The sequence below is a fragment of the Scyliorhinus canicula genome, chromosome 7 (assembly GCF_902713615.1).
Source record: "Scyliorhinus canicula chromosome 7, sScyCan1.1, whole genome shotgun sequence".
Taxonomy (NCBI): domain Eukaryota; kingdom Metazoa; phylum Chordata; class Chondrichthyes; order Carcharhiniformes; family Scyliorhinidae; genus Scyliorhinus; species Scyliorhinus canicula.
In genome coordinates this window covers 55,747,021-55,766,765 of record NC_052152.1, presented here as the reverse complement: position 1 = coordinate 55,766,765, position 19,745 = coordinate 55,747,021, and the positions used below count along the sequence as shown (strand labels likewise).

At 45.2% G+C, this 19,745-nt stretch overlaps 1 protein-coding gene across 2 annotated transcripts; it reads left to right on the top strand.

Moving 5' to 3' along the window:
• The first annotated feature begins 1,348 nt into the window (after window positions 1-1,348).
• Window positions 1,349-19,112, top strand: slc19a2 (solute carrier family 19 member 2). Of its 2 annotated transcripts, XM_038802072.1 has the most exons (7): window positions 1,662-1,789; window positions 10,865-10,994; window positions 11,478-12,104; window positions 12,875-13,103; window positions 17,100-17,289; window positions 17,389-17,530; window positions 18,926-19,112. In XM_038802072.1, exons 2-7 carry the CDS (start codon window positions 10,977-10,979, stop codon window positions 19,025-19,027), a joined length of 1,308 nt encoding a protein of 435 aa, XP_038658000.1. In that variant the 5' UTR covers window positions 1,662-1,789; window positions 10,865-10,976; the 3' UTR covers window positions 19,028-19,112. The 2 variants fall into 2 exon arrangements, with proteins under 2 accessions (XP_038657999.1, XP_038658000.1); XM_038802071.1 differs by lacking the exon at window positions 10,865-10,994 and having other exon boundaries at window positions 1,349-1,789.
• The last annotated feature ends 633 nt before the right edge of the window (window positions 19,113-19,745 follow it).

The window sequence follows — 19,745 nt, the reverse complement described above, 5'->3', positions numbered from 1 at the left end:
ATGGTGCCTTTAGCCCGTTACAGTAAATACCTTGAAGCAAGGAATCTTTCTGTCATCTTCAGCTACGAAATTCGAACTTCTAGTTATCAGCCCACAAGGGGATTGATTGACACAGGAGTGTGAGTTCAGCCCACAAGGGGATTGATTGACACAGGAGTGTGAGTTCAGCCCATAAGGGGATTGACACAGGAGTGTGAGTTCAGCCCACAAGGGGATTGATTGACACAGGAGTGTGAGTTCAGCCCACAAGGGGATTGACACAGGAGTGTGAGTTCAGCCCACAAGGGGATTGACACAGGAGTGTGAGTTCAGCCCATAAGGGGATTGACACAGGAGTGTGAGTTCAGCCCACAAGGGGATTGACACAGGAGTGTGAGTTCAGCCCACAAGGGGATTGACACAGGAGTGTGAGTTCAGCCCACAAGGGGATTGACACAGGAGTGTGAGTTCTGCCCACAAGGGGATTGACTGACACAGGAGTGTGAGTTCAGCCCACAAGGGGATTGACTGACACAGGAGTGTGAGTTCAGCCCACAAGGGGATTGACTGACACAGGAGTGTGAGTTAAGCCGCAAGGGGATTGACACAGGAGTGTGAGTTCTGCCCACAAGGGGATTGACTGACACAGGAGTGTGAGTTCAGCCCACAAGGGGATTGACTGACACAGGAGTGTGAGTTAAGCCGCAAGGGGATTGACACAGGAGTGTGAGTTCAGCCCATAAGGGGATTGACACAGGAGTGTGAGTTCTGCCCACAAGGGGATTGACTGACACAGGAGTGTGAGTTCAGCCCACAAGGGGACTGACCCAGGAGTGTGAGTTCAGCCCACAAGGGGATTGACACAGGAGTGTGAGTTCAGCCCATAAGGGGATTGACACAGGAGTGTGAGTTCAGCCCACAAGGGGATTGACTGACACAGGAGTGTGAGTTAAGCCGCAAGGGGATTGACACAGGAGTGTGAGTTCAGCCCATAAGGGGATTGACACAGGAGTGTGAGTTCAGCCCACAAGGGGATTGACTGACACAGGAGTGTGAGTTCAGCCCACAAGGGGATTGACTGACACAGGAGTGTGAGTTCAGCCCACAAGGGGATTGACACAGGAGTGTGAGTTCTGCCCACAAGGGGATTGACTGACACAGGAGTGTGAGTTCAGCCCACAAGGGGATTGACTGACACAGGAGTGTGAGTTCAGCCCACAAGGGGATTGACTGACACAGGAGTGTGAGTTCAGCCGCAAGGGGATTGACACAGGAGTGTGAGTTCAGCCCACAAGGGGATTGACTGACACAGGAGTGTGAGTTCAGCCCACAAGGGGATTGATACAGGAGTGTGAGTTCAGCCCACAAGGGGATTGATACAGGAGTGTGAGTTCAGTCAGAGGGAGGTCCTGCGGCAGAGTCACTGCAGCTGCTGCTGACCGCTCCTCCCGATCACGGCTGACTATTGGTTGCCCAGTGCAGGGAAGGGGGTGGCTCCAAATGGAGCGTGGGCCCGGAGAGCGTGACTGGAGCTCAGCGCGCGAGGTAGAACGCGCGGAGAGCTCGGGGGAAGAGTGAGAGAGAAAGGGTGAAAAATAAATAGAGAGGGAGAATGGGGCCTGGGGAGTCCCAGGAACAGGGGTCTGCCGGCGGCAGCGAGTGCAGAGCTTGGCAGCGCACCGGCAGCAGCAAGTGGCTCTACCCGACCAGCCTGCTGTGTGTCTGCGGCTTCTTCTTCAACGTCCGGCCCTCGGAACCTTTCCTCACCCCTTACCTTCTGGGACCGGATAAAAATCTGACTGAGCAGCAGGTGAGTGAGCAATCAAAACGCCGAAGGAGTGGAATAGCTGTTCTACCAGTAAAACAACTTCATCTTTACAGAGTTCGCAATGAGTATAGTTCCTGCAATTAAAAAAAAACGCTACATTAGCCAAAATGCCTCTCATGGTGATTTGTTCCTGCTTAAATTTCAACAGGGGAAACGCAACCGCCATAATGTTGTTGTTCAAATCCCCCCCCCTTTCTAGTTCAGTGCTGTGTTGCTAAATTTGCAAGTTCTCTGCACTACCCAAGGTCGTGTTGACAGAGGCTGGGAATAACACTGCACAACCAATCGGTGGATTGGCGTCACCAAGGTCATCATGAAACAGCAAAAATACTTCAGGCCAGTGAGCTTTAGATTTAGCATCCTCGTGCTTCCTGCTTTTTGCACAAACTTTAATAGCATAATGGTTAACATGGTTGCTTCACAGCGCCTGAGTCCCAGGTTCAATTCCCGGCTTGGGTCACTGTGTGGTCTGCACGTTCTCCGTGTCTGCGTGGGTTTCCTCCCGGTGCTCTGGTTTCCTCCCACAGTCCAAAGATGTGCAGATTAGGTGGATTGGACATGATAAATTCCCCTTAGTGTCCAAAAAAGGTTGGGTGGGGTTACTGGATGCTGGGCATAGGGTGGAGGTGTGTAGATTGCGTGGGGTGCTCTTTCCAAGGGCTGGTGCAGATTTGATGGGTCAAATGACCTTCCGCACTGTAAATTCTATGTTCTAGGTTTCATCATGCTTAGTGACTGGGCCTGACTCGATTTAGCAAAGTAGTTCAAATGGTTTTTTAAAAATGGAAACAAAAGTGCTGAAAATCTGAAATGTTAAGGTGTCTCTACACAGCTGCAGTGTCTGATGTACTGAACATGTTCAACAAAGCTTTTTTTTAAATCTCATTTTCTGTTGAAGTAGTACAGAATAAGGCACGAAAGAGAAAATGCTGGAAAATCTCAGCAGGTCTGGCAGCATCTGCAAAGAGAGAAAAGAGCTAATGTTTCGAGCCCGATGACCCTTTGTCAAAACTGGTACAGAATAGGGCAGCACGGTGGCACAGTGGTTAGCATTGCTGCAGCACGGCGTCGAGGTCCCAGGTTCGATTCTCAGTCACTGTCCGCGTGTGGAGTTTGCACATTCTCCCTGTGTTTGCGTGGGTTTCACCCCACAATGCAAATATGTGCAGGGTAGATGTATTGGCCATGCTAAATTGCCCTTTAATTGGAAAATGAATTGGGTACTCTGTATTTAAAAACAAAGTAATACAGAATACCTCAAGGTGGGTGTTACCATAACACTCGCCTGGATTTGTGGTCTGAGACAACAGTGCTCACTGTTAATGTTGCTGGCCCCTGCCCACCACATTCTTGTGTGTATTAAGTGCAGATTTGCTGTAATTTAGTGCCTGTTCCAGCATGGTGCCCTCTACGGGGGAATTGATCTATGGTGGCTGAAACCAGGCAAGAAACCGTGAGGCTGTTCAAACATGAGATTAAAGGATCCTTACCTGGAACGTGCAGTCTTAACAAGGAAGTATAAAGCAGAAAAACAAAATTTGCTTCAAATGTTCTAAAAGCTAAATAACGATTAGAAAGAGAGAGGGTACTGACTATCTACCAGGAAGGCGGTGCACCAACGGAGACAAGCAAGGGGTGCAGTTTACGAACATGGAGATAAGGCGGGGCAGATCAGCTTCGGAGGGAGGCAGTGGTAAGGGAAATCGTTCAGGTGAGGGATAGGGCAAGAAAGTTGGTGGTGGCTCCGGATCTGATTAACAAGGTCTTTGAGGAATTTTATGAGAGGTTGTACAGGTCAGAGCCACCTGGGGGAGACCGGGCTATGCAGGAATTTCTAGATGGGTTGGAGTACCCGAGGTTAGGGGAGGGAACAGGGCTACATTAGAAGGAGCGATAGTGGAGCAGAAGATAAAGGATGCGATTGGGAGGATGCAGTCGGGGAAAGTGGCAGGGCTGGATGGGTTTCCGGTGGAATATTATAAAAAATTCAAGTATATGCTGGCACCCCTGATGGTGGGGATGTTTGAAGAGGTGATAGGGAAGGGGGTGTTGCCACAAACTTTGGGGCAGGCATCGATTTCCCTGTTGTTTTAAAAAAAAGATAAGGATCCGATGGAGTGTGGGACGTATAGGTCATATCACTTCTGAATGTGGACGAAAAAGTATTGGCGAAGGTACTGGCGGGTAGGCTGGAGGAGTGCCTCCTGAAGGTAATAGGTGAAGATCAGACGGGGTTCGTGAGAGGGAGGCAGCTCTTTTCGAACATTAGGAGGGTTTTGAATCGTTATGGCACTGGCGGGGGGAAAGAAACAAAGGTCGTTGTGGCATTGGACGCTGAGAAGGCGTTTGACTGGGTAGAATGGGGGTACTTCATGGCAGTTCTGGAGCGGTTGGGGATTGGACCAAGATTTGTGAACTGTGTAAAGCTACTGTATAAAGAGAAGAGGGCGAGAGTCCGCACAAACAACATCAGCTCGAGATACCTTTCTCTCCACCGTGGGACTAGGCAGGAATGTCCTATGTTCCCCTGCTGTTTGCACTCGCGATTGAGCCGTTGGCCATCTAATTAAGAAGTTCGGGGGTATGGAAAGGAATAATGCGCAGGGGGGGGGGGGGGTAGATCATAGGGTGTCCTTGTATGCCAACGACGACTTGCTGTTATACGTGTCGGAACCGAGTGTCGATAGGGGGAATATTGGAGCTGCTTCGAGTGTTTGGATCTTTCTCTGGGTACAAACTAAATCTAGACAAGAGTGAGTATTTTGTAGTGTCTCGGCCGGGGGGTGGGGGTAGGGATGGGGTGGGGGTAGGGATGGGGGGATGGGGGGGGGGGGGGGCTGCCATTCCGTAGGGCAGGGACTCACTTTAGGTACGTGGGGGTGCAGGTTGCCCGGGAGTGGGGGAGCTCCACAGATACAACATTTTTAGTTTGGTGGGGAGAGTGAAAGCTGATCTGGCATGGTGGGATAATCTCCCTCTGTCACTGGCGGGTTGGGTACAGGCGGTTAAAATGAACATATTGCTGCGATTTCTGTTTATTTTTCAATACCTGCCGATTTTCCTGCCAAAGGCTTTTTTCAGGGAGATTGAGGGAAGGATTACTTTGTTCATATGGGGTGGGAAGGTGGCCAGAGTTAAAAAGGTGATGCTACAGAGGGGAAGGCAGGCAAGGGTTTGGGTTTTCCCAGGCCCAGTAATAACAAAAGGAATAAAACTGGAGATGTTAAGATTCAAAACAGAGGTAAAAAAACCAACATAAGTGTACTTTACCTGAATGCTCGTAGTATTCGGAATAAAGTAAATGAGTTGGTGGCACAAATCATCGTAAATGACTATGATTTAGTGGCCATTACTGAAACATGGTAAAGGATGGTCACGACTGGGAGTTAAATATCCGAGGGTATCAAACTATTCGGAAGGACAGAGTGGATGGTAAGGGAGGTGGTGTTGCTCTGTTATTTAAGGATGACATCCGGGCAATAGTAAGGGATGACATCGGTGCTATGGAGGATAAGGTTGAATCCATTTGGGTGGAAATCAGGAATAGTAAGGCGAAAAAGTCACTGATAGGAGTAGTCTATCGGCCACCAAATAGTAACGAGATGGTGGGGCAGGCAATAAACAAAGAAATAACTGATGCATGTAGAAATGGTACAGCAGTTATCATGGGGGATTTTAATCTACATGTCGATTGGTATAACCAGGTTGGTCAAGGCAACCGTGAGGAGGAGTTTATAGAATGTATCCGCGATAGTTTCCTAGAACAGTATGTAATGGAACCTACGAGGGAAAAAGCGGTCCTAGATCTTGTCCTGTGTAATGAGACAGGATTGATTCATGATCTCATAGTTAGGGATCCTCTCGGAAGAAGCGATCACAATATGGTGGAATTTAAAATACAGATGGAGGGTGAGAAAGTAAAATCAAATACTAGTGTTTTGTGTTTAAACAAAGGAGATTACAAGGGGATGAGAGAAGAACTAGCTAAGGTAGACTGGGAGCTAAGACTTTATGGTGGAACAGTTGAGGAACAGTGGAGAACCTTCCAAGCGATTTTTCACAGTGCTCAGCAAAGGTTTATACCAACAAAAAGGAAGGACGAAAGAAAGAGGGAAAATCGACCGTGGATATCTAAGGAAATAAGGGAGAGTATCAAATTGAAGGAAAAAGCATATAAAGTGGCAAAGATTGCTGGGAGATTAGAGGACTGGGAAATCTTTAGGGGGCAACAGAAAGCTACTAAAAAAGCTATAAAGAAGAGTAAGATAGAGTATGAGAGTAAACTTGCTCAGAATATAAAAACAGACAGTAAAAGTTTTTACAAGTATATAAGACAAAAAAGAGTGGCTAAGGTAAATATTGGTCCTTTAGAGGATGAGAAGGGAGTTTTAATAATGGGAAATGAGGAAATGGCTGAGGAACTGAACAGGTTTTTTGGGTCGGTCTTCACAGTGGAAGACACAAATAACATGCCAGCGACTGATAGAAATGAGGCTATGACAGGTGAGGACCTTGAGAGGATTGTTATCACTAAGGAGGGAGTGATGGGCCAGCTAATGGGGCTAAAGGTAGACAAGTCTCCTGGTCCTGATGGAATGCATCCCAGAGTGCTAAAAGAGATGGCTAGGGAAATTGCAGATGCACTAGTGATAATTTACCAAAATTCACGAGACTCTGGGGTGGTCCCGGTGGATTGGAAATTAGCAAATGTGACGCCACTGTTTAAAAAAGGAGGTAGGCAGAAAGCAGGAAATTATAGGCCAGTGAGTTTAACTTCGGTAATAGGGAAGATGCTGGAATCTATCATCAAGGAAGAAATTGCGAGGCATCTGGATAGAAATTGTCCCATTGGGAAGACGCAGCATGGGTTCGTTAAAGGCAGGTCATGCCTAACTAATTTAGTGGAATTTTTTGAGGACATTACCAGTGCAGTAGATAACGGGGAGCCGATGGATGTGGTATATCTGGATTTCCAGAAAGCCTTTGACAAGGTGCCACACAAAAGGTTGCTGCATAAGATAAAGATGCATGGCATTAAGGGTAAAGTAGTAGCATGGATAGAGGATTGGTTAATTAATAGAAAGCAAAGAGTTGGGATAAATGGGTGTTTCTCTGGTTGGCAATCAGTAGCTAGTGGTGTCCCTCAGGGATCCGTGTTGGGCCCACAATTGTTCACAATTTACATTGATGATTTGGAGTTGGGGACCAAGGGCAATGTGTCCAAGTTTGCAGATGACACTAAGATGAGTGGTAAAGCGAAAAGTGCAGAGGATACTGGAAGTCTGCAGAGGGATTTGGATAGGTTAAGTGAATGGGCTCGGGTCTGGCAGATGGAATACAATGTTGACAAATGTGAGGTTATCCATTTTGGTAGGAATAACATCAAACGGGATTATTATTTAAACGATAAAATATTAAAGCATGCCGCTGTTCAGAGAGACTTGGGTGTGCTAGTGCATGAGTCACAGAAGGTTGGTTTACAAGTGCAACAGGTGATTAAGAAGGCAAATGAAATTTTGTCCTTCATTGCTAGAGGGATGGAGTTTAAGACTAGGGAGGTTATGTTGCAATTGTATAAGGTGTTAGTGCGGCCACACCTGGAGTATTGTGTTCAGTTTTGGTCTCCTTACTTGAGAAAGGACGTACTGGCGCTGGAGGGTGTGCAGAGGAGATTCACTAGGTTAATCCAGAGCTGAAGGGGTTGGATTATGAGGAGAGGTTGAGTAGACTGGGACTGTACTCGTTGGAATTTAGAAGGATGAGGGGGGATCTTATAGAAACATTTAAAATTATGAAGGGAATAGATAGGATAGATGCGGGCAGGTTGTTTCCACTGGCGGGTGACAGCAGAACTAGGGGCATAGCCTCAAAATAAGGGGAAGTAGATTTAGGACTGAGTTTAGGAGGAACTTCTTCACCCAAAGGGTTGTGAATCTATGGAATTCCTTGCCCAGTGAAGCAGTTGAGGCTCCTTCATTACATGTTTTTAAGGTAAAGATAGATAGTTTTTTGAAGAATAAAGGGATTAAGGGTTATGGTGTTCGGGCCGGAAAGTGGAGCTGAGTCCACAAAAGATCAGCCATGATCTAATTGAATGGCGGAGCAGGCTCGAGGGGCCAGATGGCCTACTCCTGCTCCTAGTTCTTATGTTCTTATGAACCTGATGTATTACTACTGGGTGGCAAATGTGGAGAAGGTGCGGGGCTGGGTCAGAGGGGTTGATTCCCAGTGGGTCAGAATGGAGGAGAGTTTGTGCAGGAGGTTGGGATTGAAAACACTAGCAACAGCACCACTCCCGATGGCCCCGGGGAAATACTCAGGGAGTCTGGTAATAATAGCTTCGTTGAGAATTTGGAGGCCGTTTTGCCAATACTTCGGGTTGGGGGCAGGGTCAAGGGAAATGCTGATTCGGGGGAACCACAGATTTGAGCCAGGGAAGTGGGATGGAAATTTTTGGAAATGGGAGGAGAAGGGGATTAAGACACTAAAAGATTTGTTTCTCGGGGTTCGGTTTTGCAGGATTGAAGGAGCTGGAAGCGAAGTATGGGGTGGAGAAGGGGGAAATGTTTAGATACATGCAGGTTCGAGAGTTTGCCAGAAAGGAGATACAGAGCTTCCCCGTGGAGCCGGCCTCCACATTGCTGGAGGTGGTGCTGACACAGGGGTACCGGAGAAGGGGGTAGTGTTGGCGGTTTACGGAGCTATTTTGAAAGAGGAGAAGGCACCACTGGAATGGATCAAAGCAAAGTGGGAGGAAGAGTTGGGAGAGGATATGGAGATGGGGTTCTGGTGTGAGGTGCTCCGGAGAGTGAATGCCTCCACCTTGTGCGCGAGGTTGGGGCTGATACAGCTGAAGGTGGTATACAGAGCATACCTCACGAGGGTGAGGATGAGCCAATTCTTTGAAGGAGTAGAAGATGTGTGTGGGCGGGGGGGGGGGGGCTAATCACGTTAATAGGTTTTGGTCCTGTCCAAAGCTAGAGGATTACCGGAAGGAGGTTTTTAGGGTCATTTCTAAAGTGGTGCACGTGAAACTGGACCCGGGCACCCCGGGAGGCCATATTCTGGGTGTCAGACCAGCCAAAGTTGGAAACTGCTGCAGAGGCAGATGTTGTAGCCTTCACCTCGTTGATCGCCCGAAGGCGGATCCAGATAGGTTGGAGAGCAACCTCTCCACCCTGTGCCCTGGCGTGGCGGGGGGACCTGTTGGAATTCTTGATTCTTGAGAAGGTTAAGTTTGAACTGAGGGGAAGGACGGAGGGGTTCTACAATTCATGGGCATTATTCATTCTGCACTTTCAAGAACTGGATAACATCGAACATTAGTTGGGGCGGGTGGGTGGGAGGGTTGGGGGAGGGGGGCTGTGTGTTAATGGAGACTATGGGTGATCCTTAATTCCTTTTTGCCATTTGTTTGTGTGAACATGCGGGCTAATGTTTAGGGTTTGGTGGGAGGATGGGATCGTTGTTATTGATATGGGGATTGACATATTTGTTACTGATTATTGTTTATTGTTGGTGGGTGTAAATTTGGGAGCAAATGTGAAAAAGGAGGGGATTAAAAAAATATTTTAAAAAAAAGAAAGAGGGTAACTTAAAAGCGCCAACACTAATTTTTTTTTTAGAGAAAGAGACTTGTAAAGACTTGAGTCTCTGCGTTGTGTTTTTGAAAACTCAAATCAAAATGCACTAGTACTACCATTTACAGCAAATATCCTTGTTCGAACCATTGCATTCATTTCAGTGCCAATTCTATTTCTGCTGTTAGCCTCACCATTGTTACTATTGTGTAATCTGGCCCATAAGAGTTTCTCCTCCCTGCAGATTCTGAAATTATGACTGTGCCTCTTGACAAGCTGGTACAATTTCCCACATTAGTGAAGATGGTATTTACTTTTATAAATTAAATTGGACAGTACACCACCTTGTGCAATTTAATTGAAAGATTTATAAAAGGGAATTTCTTGAATTATTGCTTTGCAATGGCTTGTTAATTTCCTGCCTTGAAGTTGCACAATAATGTCTGTAAACTACATCAGAGAATGGTATGAATTTCATTCAGTAATAATCTTGTCACAAGTAGGCCTACATTAACACTAACCCTAATGGCGTTACTGTGAAAATCCCCGAGTAGCCACACTACGGCGCCAGTTTGAGTACACTGAGGGCGAATTCAGAATGTCCAATTTACCTAACCAGTATGCCTGTTGTGGGTGGAAACCGAAGCACCCGGAGGAAACTCACGGAGATGCTGGGAGAATGTGCAGATTCCGCGCAGGTGAACCTAGCCGGGAATCTGACCTGGGCCCCTGGTGCTGTGAAGCAACAGTGCTGACCGCCATGCTACCGGGCCGCCCATAGATGTTGAATCTGTATTTATTCAACATTTTATGTTTCAAGATGGATTATTAAAAATCTGAGTAGGGGGCACATTTGTTACATGTCCCAATCACCAAAGAAATAAATGTTCCAAATATATTATATAAAAAAACACTTGAGTGCCCTTGGTCTACAGAATAATGTAGCAACGGTGTATTGTGTGGTTGCATTGAGAAACCTTTATTGCATCACTTGATCTGACTGGTTGCGGCAGAGGTTATTTTTGTTTGGTTTTGGGGCAGTCTTTTGCTGATTCATCTCTCAGATGGAGATGGGATATTTTTATTTAATTTGGAGAAAACGTAAAATTTGGGACTTTCAAATTGGTCCCTTTTTATTTGCACTGCTCGGCGGGAAATCGGGACCAGTCACTTCATGATGATGTACAGTCCCACCTTTCTGTGAGACCCCTCTTTGCACTGTATCACACCATGGGTGTGATATTGGGAGGTTCGAGTCTGGTGCGTTCTTGACCTCTGCTCTGTCATTGTGGAATTTTGCTTGTTTCTTTATTGCTTTGCATGGTCCTAACAAGCTCAGCTAATTGAGATTCATATTGAAATTCTGAATGCAGGTCAGTCACTGTTGTCGGAAGTGAAATGAGTTATTTTCTACCCCATCTGCCAGACTAGGGTGTACATAAATATGAGCAGAAGGGCATATGACTCCTATTGTTAGCATTTCAGGTACTGCACATGCCCTCTATCTTCCTAGTTTGAAGACTGTGAACAAGAAACAGCCTGAGTTTCTGTTCCTGATCACCAGCAGTAACCCTTGATTGGAAGTTTGTATGGGAATCCTGGATGAGGTGAGATTCTAGTTGCATTGCCTTTCCTGTAGCTATAGTAACAGTGGGCCTGATTCTCAATGTTGTGCTGAGAATGGCCACTTTTGTGTTTCTTGGCACCTGTGGGATTACTGCAACACGAATTAGCATTTCCAGGGCAGGAATGGCAATAAATTCTGCCTTTGCCAGTGATGCCCACATCCCATGAATAAATAAAGAAGGCAGAAAATTTGGAGATGAATGGGATTAGAGGAGTAATTATCATTTTCCTTTGAGATTTTTCTTCAATAAATGAGATTCGGAAGGAAATTTCTGTGTTGCAGTTTTAATTTTAATTTTGGTTTCTCATGAGGTAACTTACGTATTTCCTCTATCACATTGTGAACAAAATTGTTAGAAGCTTGAATGAACTAAAAGTTTTAAATTTTGAAAGATTAAATTGAAAATTAAAAATGAACTTTCATGTCTTAAACCTATTGGACTTCTGTGTTTTTTTTTTAATAGGTGAATGAGATTTTTCCAGTGTGGACTTACTCCTACCTAGTGCTTTTGTTTCCCATCTTCCTTGCGACTGATTACCTCCGATACAAACCAGTCATCGTTCTACAAGGTGCAGCTTTGATCGTTACCTGGGTCATGCTATTGTACGCACAAGGACTGCTTGCAATGAAATTTCTTGAATTTTTCTACGGCATGGTAACTGCATCAGAGGTGGCTTATTACTCGTATATCTACTCTGTAGTAGACTTTAATATGTACCAGAAAGTAACTGGATATTGTCGTTGTGCCACATTGGTTGGGTACACAGTGGGATCTGTTACTGGACAAATCTTGGTGTCATTTACTGAAGTGTCCCTCTTCCACCTCAATGTTATTTCCTTGGTCTGTGTAGCAGTTGCCTTTATTGCATCAATGTTTCTTCCAATGCCACAGCGGAGCATGTTCTTTCATAGAGTGAGAGGAGACTGTGATGAACAAGAAATCAAAGATGAAGGTGCAAAGTCATCGTCTGAAGAACATGAATCAACAGCAACAACACCACTAAACTGTGGTCGTGATGATGCTGATAATATGTTACCTAGCTATGTGCCAGAACCAATGAATAGAATGTCATACACTCAGGAAATTACGGTAATGTTTGTTTTATTTGCTGTTTTGCTTGTTTTCTGCTGCTGAAATCAAGCACAGTGCTGTGGGTGAAGTGCCGGTGTAAAGCTGATTTTGCTTATCTCCAGATTTCAAAACCATATGCCTACGATGCAATACCAACTCTCACCTGCTAAGTAATGTTGGGAGTGATTTATTCACGATGAACAATAAATCCTTGCACTGCTAATATTCTTAACTCTATGTTAATAGGCATCTATCTATGTTGACTGTGATGGTCTCACAGCACTTAAACTAGAGAGAGAAGAGACAGAAGATTTCACTAAATCACAAAGTTTTACTTGACCTTCAAGGGCCTGAAATTCCTTGAACCCTTCTCCGGGGGAGATGTGTGATGGACAGCACTGTCCTCTCTCCATGAGACCAGACCAAACTGCTTTCCCTTGCTATTTTTTCTTTATCTTACTGTTCCTCTCCATCTCTGTGTGTCAGAAGAAAGGATCAAGCCTGTGTTGTAACAATAATGATGCTGCGCATTAGTGTGCCATATTGCGCCTGCTTTTAAAGTGAAGAGCAAACCTAGCCACCTGCTGTCTTGTAGATCAGTTGAAATGTCACAGCAATGCTGTGTCACTGACTGTAATGTGTACTTCTGATGAGAATATTGTACTGTGTACATTCTGTGTGGATGTAAAATGCTTCCTTTAAAACAAGATGTATTGGTTTCTTTTAAAAGAAACCTATTTAAGACATACCTTTAAGGATGTATTTTTAACTTTGGTTTTATTTTCCAGAATAAAAAGCCATTCAAAGGTGTCTGCATTGTTCTTGCAATGCTGTGGAAGACTTTTCTGCAGTGTTATTCCTCTTGGACCCTACTCTGCTGGTCAGCTTGGTGGGCATTGTCGACATGTGGTTACTTTCAAATATTGAATTACATTCAAATCCTGTGGGAGAATATTCTTCCTTCTCAGAATTTCCAGATTTACAATGGAATGGTGGAAGCTGTATCTGCGCTGTTGGGTATGTTCAAGTTAGTATTTTTTTTGATGAAAGTAGTTGAGTCTGCAAGTAAATTGCCAGGAGGTGTTGATACTTTATTTCAACAGGGAAGTCGATATATTTTCGAAAGGAAAATTATGGTGCAACAAATTGGAGCTGCTTGCAGAAGAAAAACTCAAACTGAAGGGATGTAACTCATCTAGGGTTTGCCTTTTATTACTTAGACTTAGTTCTTCCAGTCCCATGTGGAACAGTGGGTTTATAAGACAAAGAAAATCAAATTGATTCTAGAAACGAAGCCACAAAAATTAGATAGGCCAAGAGGGAAGGTAGAGTGGAAAGGAAAATTGGGCAGCATGGTAGCACAAGTGGATAGCGCTGTGACTTCATGGTGCCAGGGTCCCAGGTTCAATTCCCGGCTTGGGTCAGTATCTGTGTGGAGTCTGCACGTTCTCCCTGTGTCTGTGGGGTTTCCTTTGGGTGCTCCGGTTTCCTCCCACAGTGCAAAGATGTGCAGGTGAGGTGGGTTGGCCATGATAAATTGCCCTTAGTGACCAAAAAAAAGGTTAGATGGGGATATTGGGTTACAGGTATAGGGTGGAAGTGAGGGCTTAAGTGGGTCGGTGCAGACTCGATAGGCCAAATGGCCTCCTTCTGCACTGTATGTACTGTTCTATGTTCTAAAGGATTTTATTAATTACAAAGAGCTGGCTGAGTAATTAATAGGTGGTGGAAATATGTTTTGCCTTGGGTTTCACTGACGGAAGTTTAGGAATAAAGTTTAGGAATAAAACAATTCCAGGGAAGAAGGATAACCTAGCTAACCAACTAACTCCTTGGAAACATACAATGGCTTTGTCCGTCTGTGTCTCATACCATTGCCTCCTTTAATTCCTGCTGCATATACATGCTACCTTCAGCAACTGGTGTACGAAGACACCCAAATCTCATTACACATCTTCCCCCTTTTTTTTGATATTTGTATTCAAACCAAAGTATACACAAACATGAACATGCTTTTCAAAAAATAACCCAATTCCCCACAGTATGGCAGTTTTTTCCCTTTTTCTCCCCGTCCTCAAACGGGGATAAGAGCAACCTCACCCCCCACCCCCCCTCCCCAAAATCACCTGAGGGCAAAATTAATCTTTTCCAACTGAAGGAATTGTGCTCCATCCCCTAGCCCCCTCAACACCCATGGTGGCACCGCCAACCTCCGCTCCAGTAGTATTGGCCGCCAGTCAATCAGTGGCGAAGGCCCCATTCCCCTCCAGCAGCTCCGATATCCCAAAGATTGCCACCAGAAGGCCTGGTGATACCTCCATCCCTACTATTTTCGATAATGCTTCAAATATCCCCCCCCCCCCCACCCGGGACATCTCTCTACTTCTGGAAAGAGCCCTATGCACCACCAAGTTCATCCTAGCACAGGATGATATTACATTTACCCGATGCATAATCTCACTCAAAAACCTCCAGCTCCTCCTGCCATTTGTGCTTCACCTCCTCAATTGACACTTTTGCTCTGCTTGCCAGCCATGTAAGTATCCACAAACTTCCCATCCTCCCCCCAACTTGTCAGACAAAAACAACCTGTCCAACAGTGTGCACTCTGGCAACCGAGGGAATGGAGGCATCTCCTTCTACACACAATCCTGTAATGGTCCATACCTGAATCCCCTCTCTCTCTCTCTCTCTCTCTCTCTCCATGGTATCACACATAAATATTTCTCTCTCTCCTTTCTTTCCTCCCCCCGGCAACTGGTATCTCTCCTGTAACTCGCCTAAACTTGCAACTGTCCTTCCATAAACAAGTCCCTCACCCGTACCACCCCTTCCCTGTGCCACATCCACCCCTATAGGGGTGAACTGGTGATTCTCACAAATAGGGGCCAGCGCTGACATACCCACCCACACCAAAATGCCACCTTAGCTGCTTCCAAACCTTTAAAGACGAAGCCAACATCGGCCTCAACGTTAATCTCCCCAGGACAAATGGAATGGGGGTTGCAGCAGGGCCCTTAAACTTACCCCACATGACGTGCCTCCACCCGCACCCATTCTGCCCCCCCAATCACCGCTACTGCTGGGCCTTGTCCACGTTCGTCACCTACCCAACCCCTCCTTTGTAAAAATGACTGCTGAACCTGGCGTCTTGCCTTCCATATGAATGCTGAGATTAACTTGTCCACCTTACATAAAACTGCCTTTGGCAGGAATGTCAGGAGGGACTGAAACACACAAATCTCAGCAGGCCTTCGTCTTGACCGTCTGCACCCTCCCTGCTACCGATAGTGGGAGGGATCCCACCTCTTCAGACCCCCGCCTCCAAACTGGCCAGATTCCACTTGTACATCGTGGCCCTGTCATGGGCCACCTGAAACCACAAGAACCTGCTCCTATCTAAAATGGTAGGGCAATCAAATCTGCCCTTTTACCCAGCATGTTCAATAGAAACACTTCCCTTGGCTATATAATTTGTAGCCTGAAAAAGTGCCAAATCTCTCCAATATGCACATTATCTTATCCATACATTTTAACGGATTGGAAATGTACAGTGAGACTCTATGCTTCCTGCCTTTCCTTACAATGCCCAATCACTCCCAATAGCCAAGGGTTTGTAGCCAGCGCAAACAAGTGGGCATAAGGGGCACCCCTGTCTTGTACCCCTGTGTAACAGGAGATCTCCCGAACTAATGAAATTTATTCTAACACTAGCCATGGGGGCCGCATGTAACAGTTGCACTTGAGGTAAATCCGAACCTAGCACAAATACCTCCTCTCTACCCTATCAAATGCCTTCTCCGCAACCTTTACAACCAAGTGGATAACCTCACTTTATCCACGTCTTACTGCATCTGCCATGCATTTCGGCACTTGTTCAACTTGTCCAAATCTACACTGAAACATTTCTGCATCCTCCTCACAGCTCACTGACGATAGCAGTGATTGTCTCTGAAATACTGTGGAATATAGAAAATTTTAATATTTTACAATTTCTGCGGTTGTATAAACTGATCTGTCAAGAGAGCATAGATTTGCTGTATTTTACCACCGTTTAAGATGTTCTTTTCCTCCCACCTGCACTGGGGTGGTGCCCCCCCTCTTCCCCCCCCCCCCCCCCCCCCCCCCCCCCCCCCCCAATGCATATGCACTAACTACTTTGAAACTACTATTTTTATTTGAATATAGTGTTACGGATAGCAAGGGGGAGTTTGTTTGAACAGCACTAATTTCTCCTCTCGCCCATCAGTAAACAAAAAGGTGTTTTGATTTGTTTTCCACTGTATAAAGTGGTGGCGTAGTTCCCAACCATTCAACTTTGGTGTGATCCAATTTCAATTATCCCCACAGCAAACACAAGGTAGATGGACCTGGGGTATATTTGCATTCATCCCAATACGGGGGGAGGGAGGGTTGCAATGTTGCCCCCTTTGCAGTCGTACAGTAAAAGGGGGTTAGAGAAAATAAATATTTACAGTGCAGTGACGCCACAGAGAAAATAAATGGTGTTTCACGTGGGTTGAGTCCCATGTCCTATGAAGCATTCCTTCCTGCAGGTTGGTAGTTTGAAAACCAATGCTGTATGATTCCATTTTCTGGAGGGGCTGACTTTACGTGATATGTGCTATCTGAGATCTGACCAAGCCACCTAACCTGCACACCTTTGGACTTGTGGGAGGAAGCCGGAGCACTCGGAGGAAACCCATGCAGACATGCAAATTCCACACTAGCGTCTTGCTATGTTAAATATAGGAAGGAAATAAAATCCGTTTTGATTGGATGAATTGAGAGATATGGCTGGCTTCAGAATCCGAGTTCCTGACCTCGAGAGTACCAAGGTGCCAACACTGATAATCAATCCCTTTTGGTTCATTTATGCCTGTTAATATATTGTCGTAAATTTAGAATTTCTACCTTGTCAGCACCAAAATGTGTTGTCTGGCCTGAATACAGAGTATGAACAAGTATGAAGTGTTTTTAATTTTAATTGCCTCTCTTTTGGTTTGTATTTAGGTGCGGTGGCAGCATTTGTCGTGGGTTACGTAAAGATTTCATCCATCTGGAATGAAGTTGCACTCCTCCTCTTTTCTATCATTATTGCTGTTTCAGTGTTTCTGATAGACACTGTCCGGAGCATCTGGGTGTGTTATGTCAGTTACATCGCGTTCAGAATTATTTACATGATGCTTATAACTATAGCAACGTGAGTGGACCTTTTTTGTTCAAGAGTGTGATTGATTCTAAATTTAATTTTCTGGATGTTTTAAGAAAACTGAGTAATCGCCTGTCTTTATTTTTAAAGGTACAAGATTGCTGCAAATTTGAGTGTGGAGCTGTATGCTTTGGTGTTCGGTGTAAACACTTTTGTTGCCTTAGCCCTTCAGACTCTCTTGACTCTGGTTGTAGTAGAATCTAGTATGTTGAATTTGGACATATTTGGACAGGTAAAGTATCAATTTGAATCATAGGATCCCCACAATGCAGAAGGAGACTATTAAATCCATTGAGTCTGTACAGACCCTTCGAATGCTCACACTCTACCCATGTCCACTCCCCTGTCCACCCGACCCTCTAAAAGAGTACCCTACCTGCACCCCCCCCCCCCCCCCCCCCCCCCCCTGGAACGCTACCTAACCTGCTGGATAGTAAGGGGCAATCTGCCTAACCTGCACATCTTTGGACTGTGGGAGGAAACCGGAGCACCCGGAGGAAACCCATGCAGGCATGTGCAAACTCGATAGACAGTCATCCAAGCTTGGAATTGAACCCTGGTACTGAGACAGCAGTGCTAACTACTGTGCCACTGTGCTGCCATTGCCCTGGCAATGTAATTTAACAAGATGAGAATGTGTCAGTTGTAATCTTTTTGTTAAATAAACAGTGAAAATCTCTCTTCTCTCCCCCCCCCCCCCCCCCTTCCAAATAGTTATGGATACAAAGAAAGAGCAATCTAGTTTTGGTTGAGATTGTTAAAAAATCATATCAGCACCCTATTAAATTGTTGTGGTAGTTTTGAAATTTGGCATTCTTGTATTTATTCTGAGACAAAAAGATTTCCCAACCTGTTCTCTTTTCGGCAATATTCAAAACCCTTAATGATTTTCCAACTTCCCTATCAAATCTGTTGTTTTAGAACATAGAACATACAGTGCAGAAGGAGGCCATTTGGCCCATCGAGTCTGCACCGACCCACTTAAGCCCTCACTTCCACCCATCTCCGTAACCCAATAACCCCTTCTGACCTTTTTGGACACTAAGGGCAATTTGGCATGGCCAGTCCACCTAACTTGCGCGCCTTTTTGCTGTGGGAGGAAACTGGAGCACCTGGAGGAAACCCAGCAGGGAATCGAACCTGGGACCCTGGCGCTGTGAAGCCAAAGTGCTATCCACTTGTGCTGCCCCTTTTCTCTGAGGAAAATAATCCCAGCTTCTCCAGGCCTATCATGTAACTGAAGTCTTTCATCCCTGTTGTCATCCTACTAAATCTCTTCTGCACCATGTCCAAAATCTTGACATCTTCCTAAAATGTGGTGCTCTGAATTGGGGACACTGCACTGGAGGAAGCCTGAAAAATGTTTGGCATAAATTCCTCGTACTCTCGTTAGGACTTTACATTACACTATGCAAGTTTAGCATCTGCCTGTGGCATAGCATGTTCAAGATTTAACTACAATGCATGTTTCTCTTTAATGCTCTCTACAAAATTTTATGAACACTGAGCCCATGTGGTGGGTGAATTCTTGCTACTGAATATCCTTTTATTAATTGAGTAATATTTTCATTATTTGAAATTAATTGCAATGAACTGTTTATTGAATTTAATACTTTTCTCTTTTCAGTTTCTGGCTTACTCGATTTACTTTGCAGCAATTGCAGTGTTATTCCTGATCTTTGGTGCATACAACATTATTAATAAGTACAGAAGAGTCACAAGCAACTGAAAACATCTTTGGTGATATTTCATTCCTGCAGTCCAAAGACGTCTTGTGAGCAGACAAAGCTGACGAAAGACAATTTTGAAATGGGCAATTTCAAATCTCTGTAGTTGTGTTGTAATCTGACTCAGTAACTAGGTTCACTAAAGTAGTGATTTACTTTCTCAAGCAACATCATTGGCCTGGAGCGGTCTCTGGGCCGGCTTCGCTCAGTTGACTGGACAGCTGGTTTGTCATACAGAACGAGGCCAACAATTCGGGCTCAAATTCCATACCAGCTGAAGTTATTCATGGTCTTCTCAACCTTGCACCTTACTGTGAAAAGCCCCTAGTCGTCACATTCCGGCGCCTGTCCGGGGAGGCTGGTACGGGAATCGAACCGTGATGCTGGCCTGCTTGGTCTGCTTTAAAAGCCAGCGATTTAGCTCAGTGAGCTAGCACTAACAGATTCAAAATTAGTTTCTTCCCCGCTGTTACCAGGCTCCTAAATGACCCTCTTGTGGACTGACCTGATCACTTTGCAATCTTCTCTACTGAGTAGTACTACACTCCTGTATGCTTCCCCGACGCCTGTGTCTGTATTTACATTGTGTATTTTATGTTTGCCCTATGTATTTTCTTTTCATGTACGGAATGATCTGTCTGAACTGTACGCAGAACAATACTTTTCACTGTACCTTGGTACATGTGACAATAAACAAAACAAATCCATCTAAATATTAAG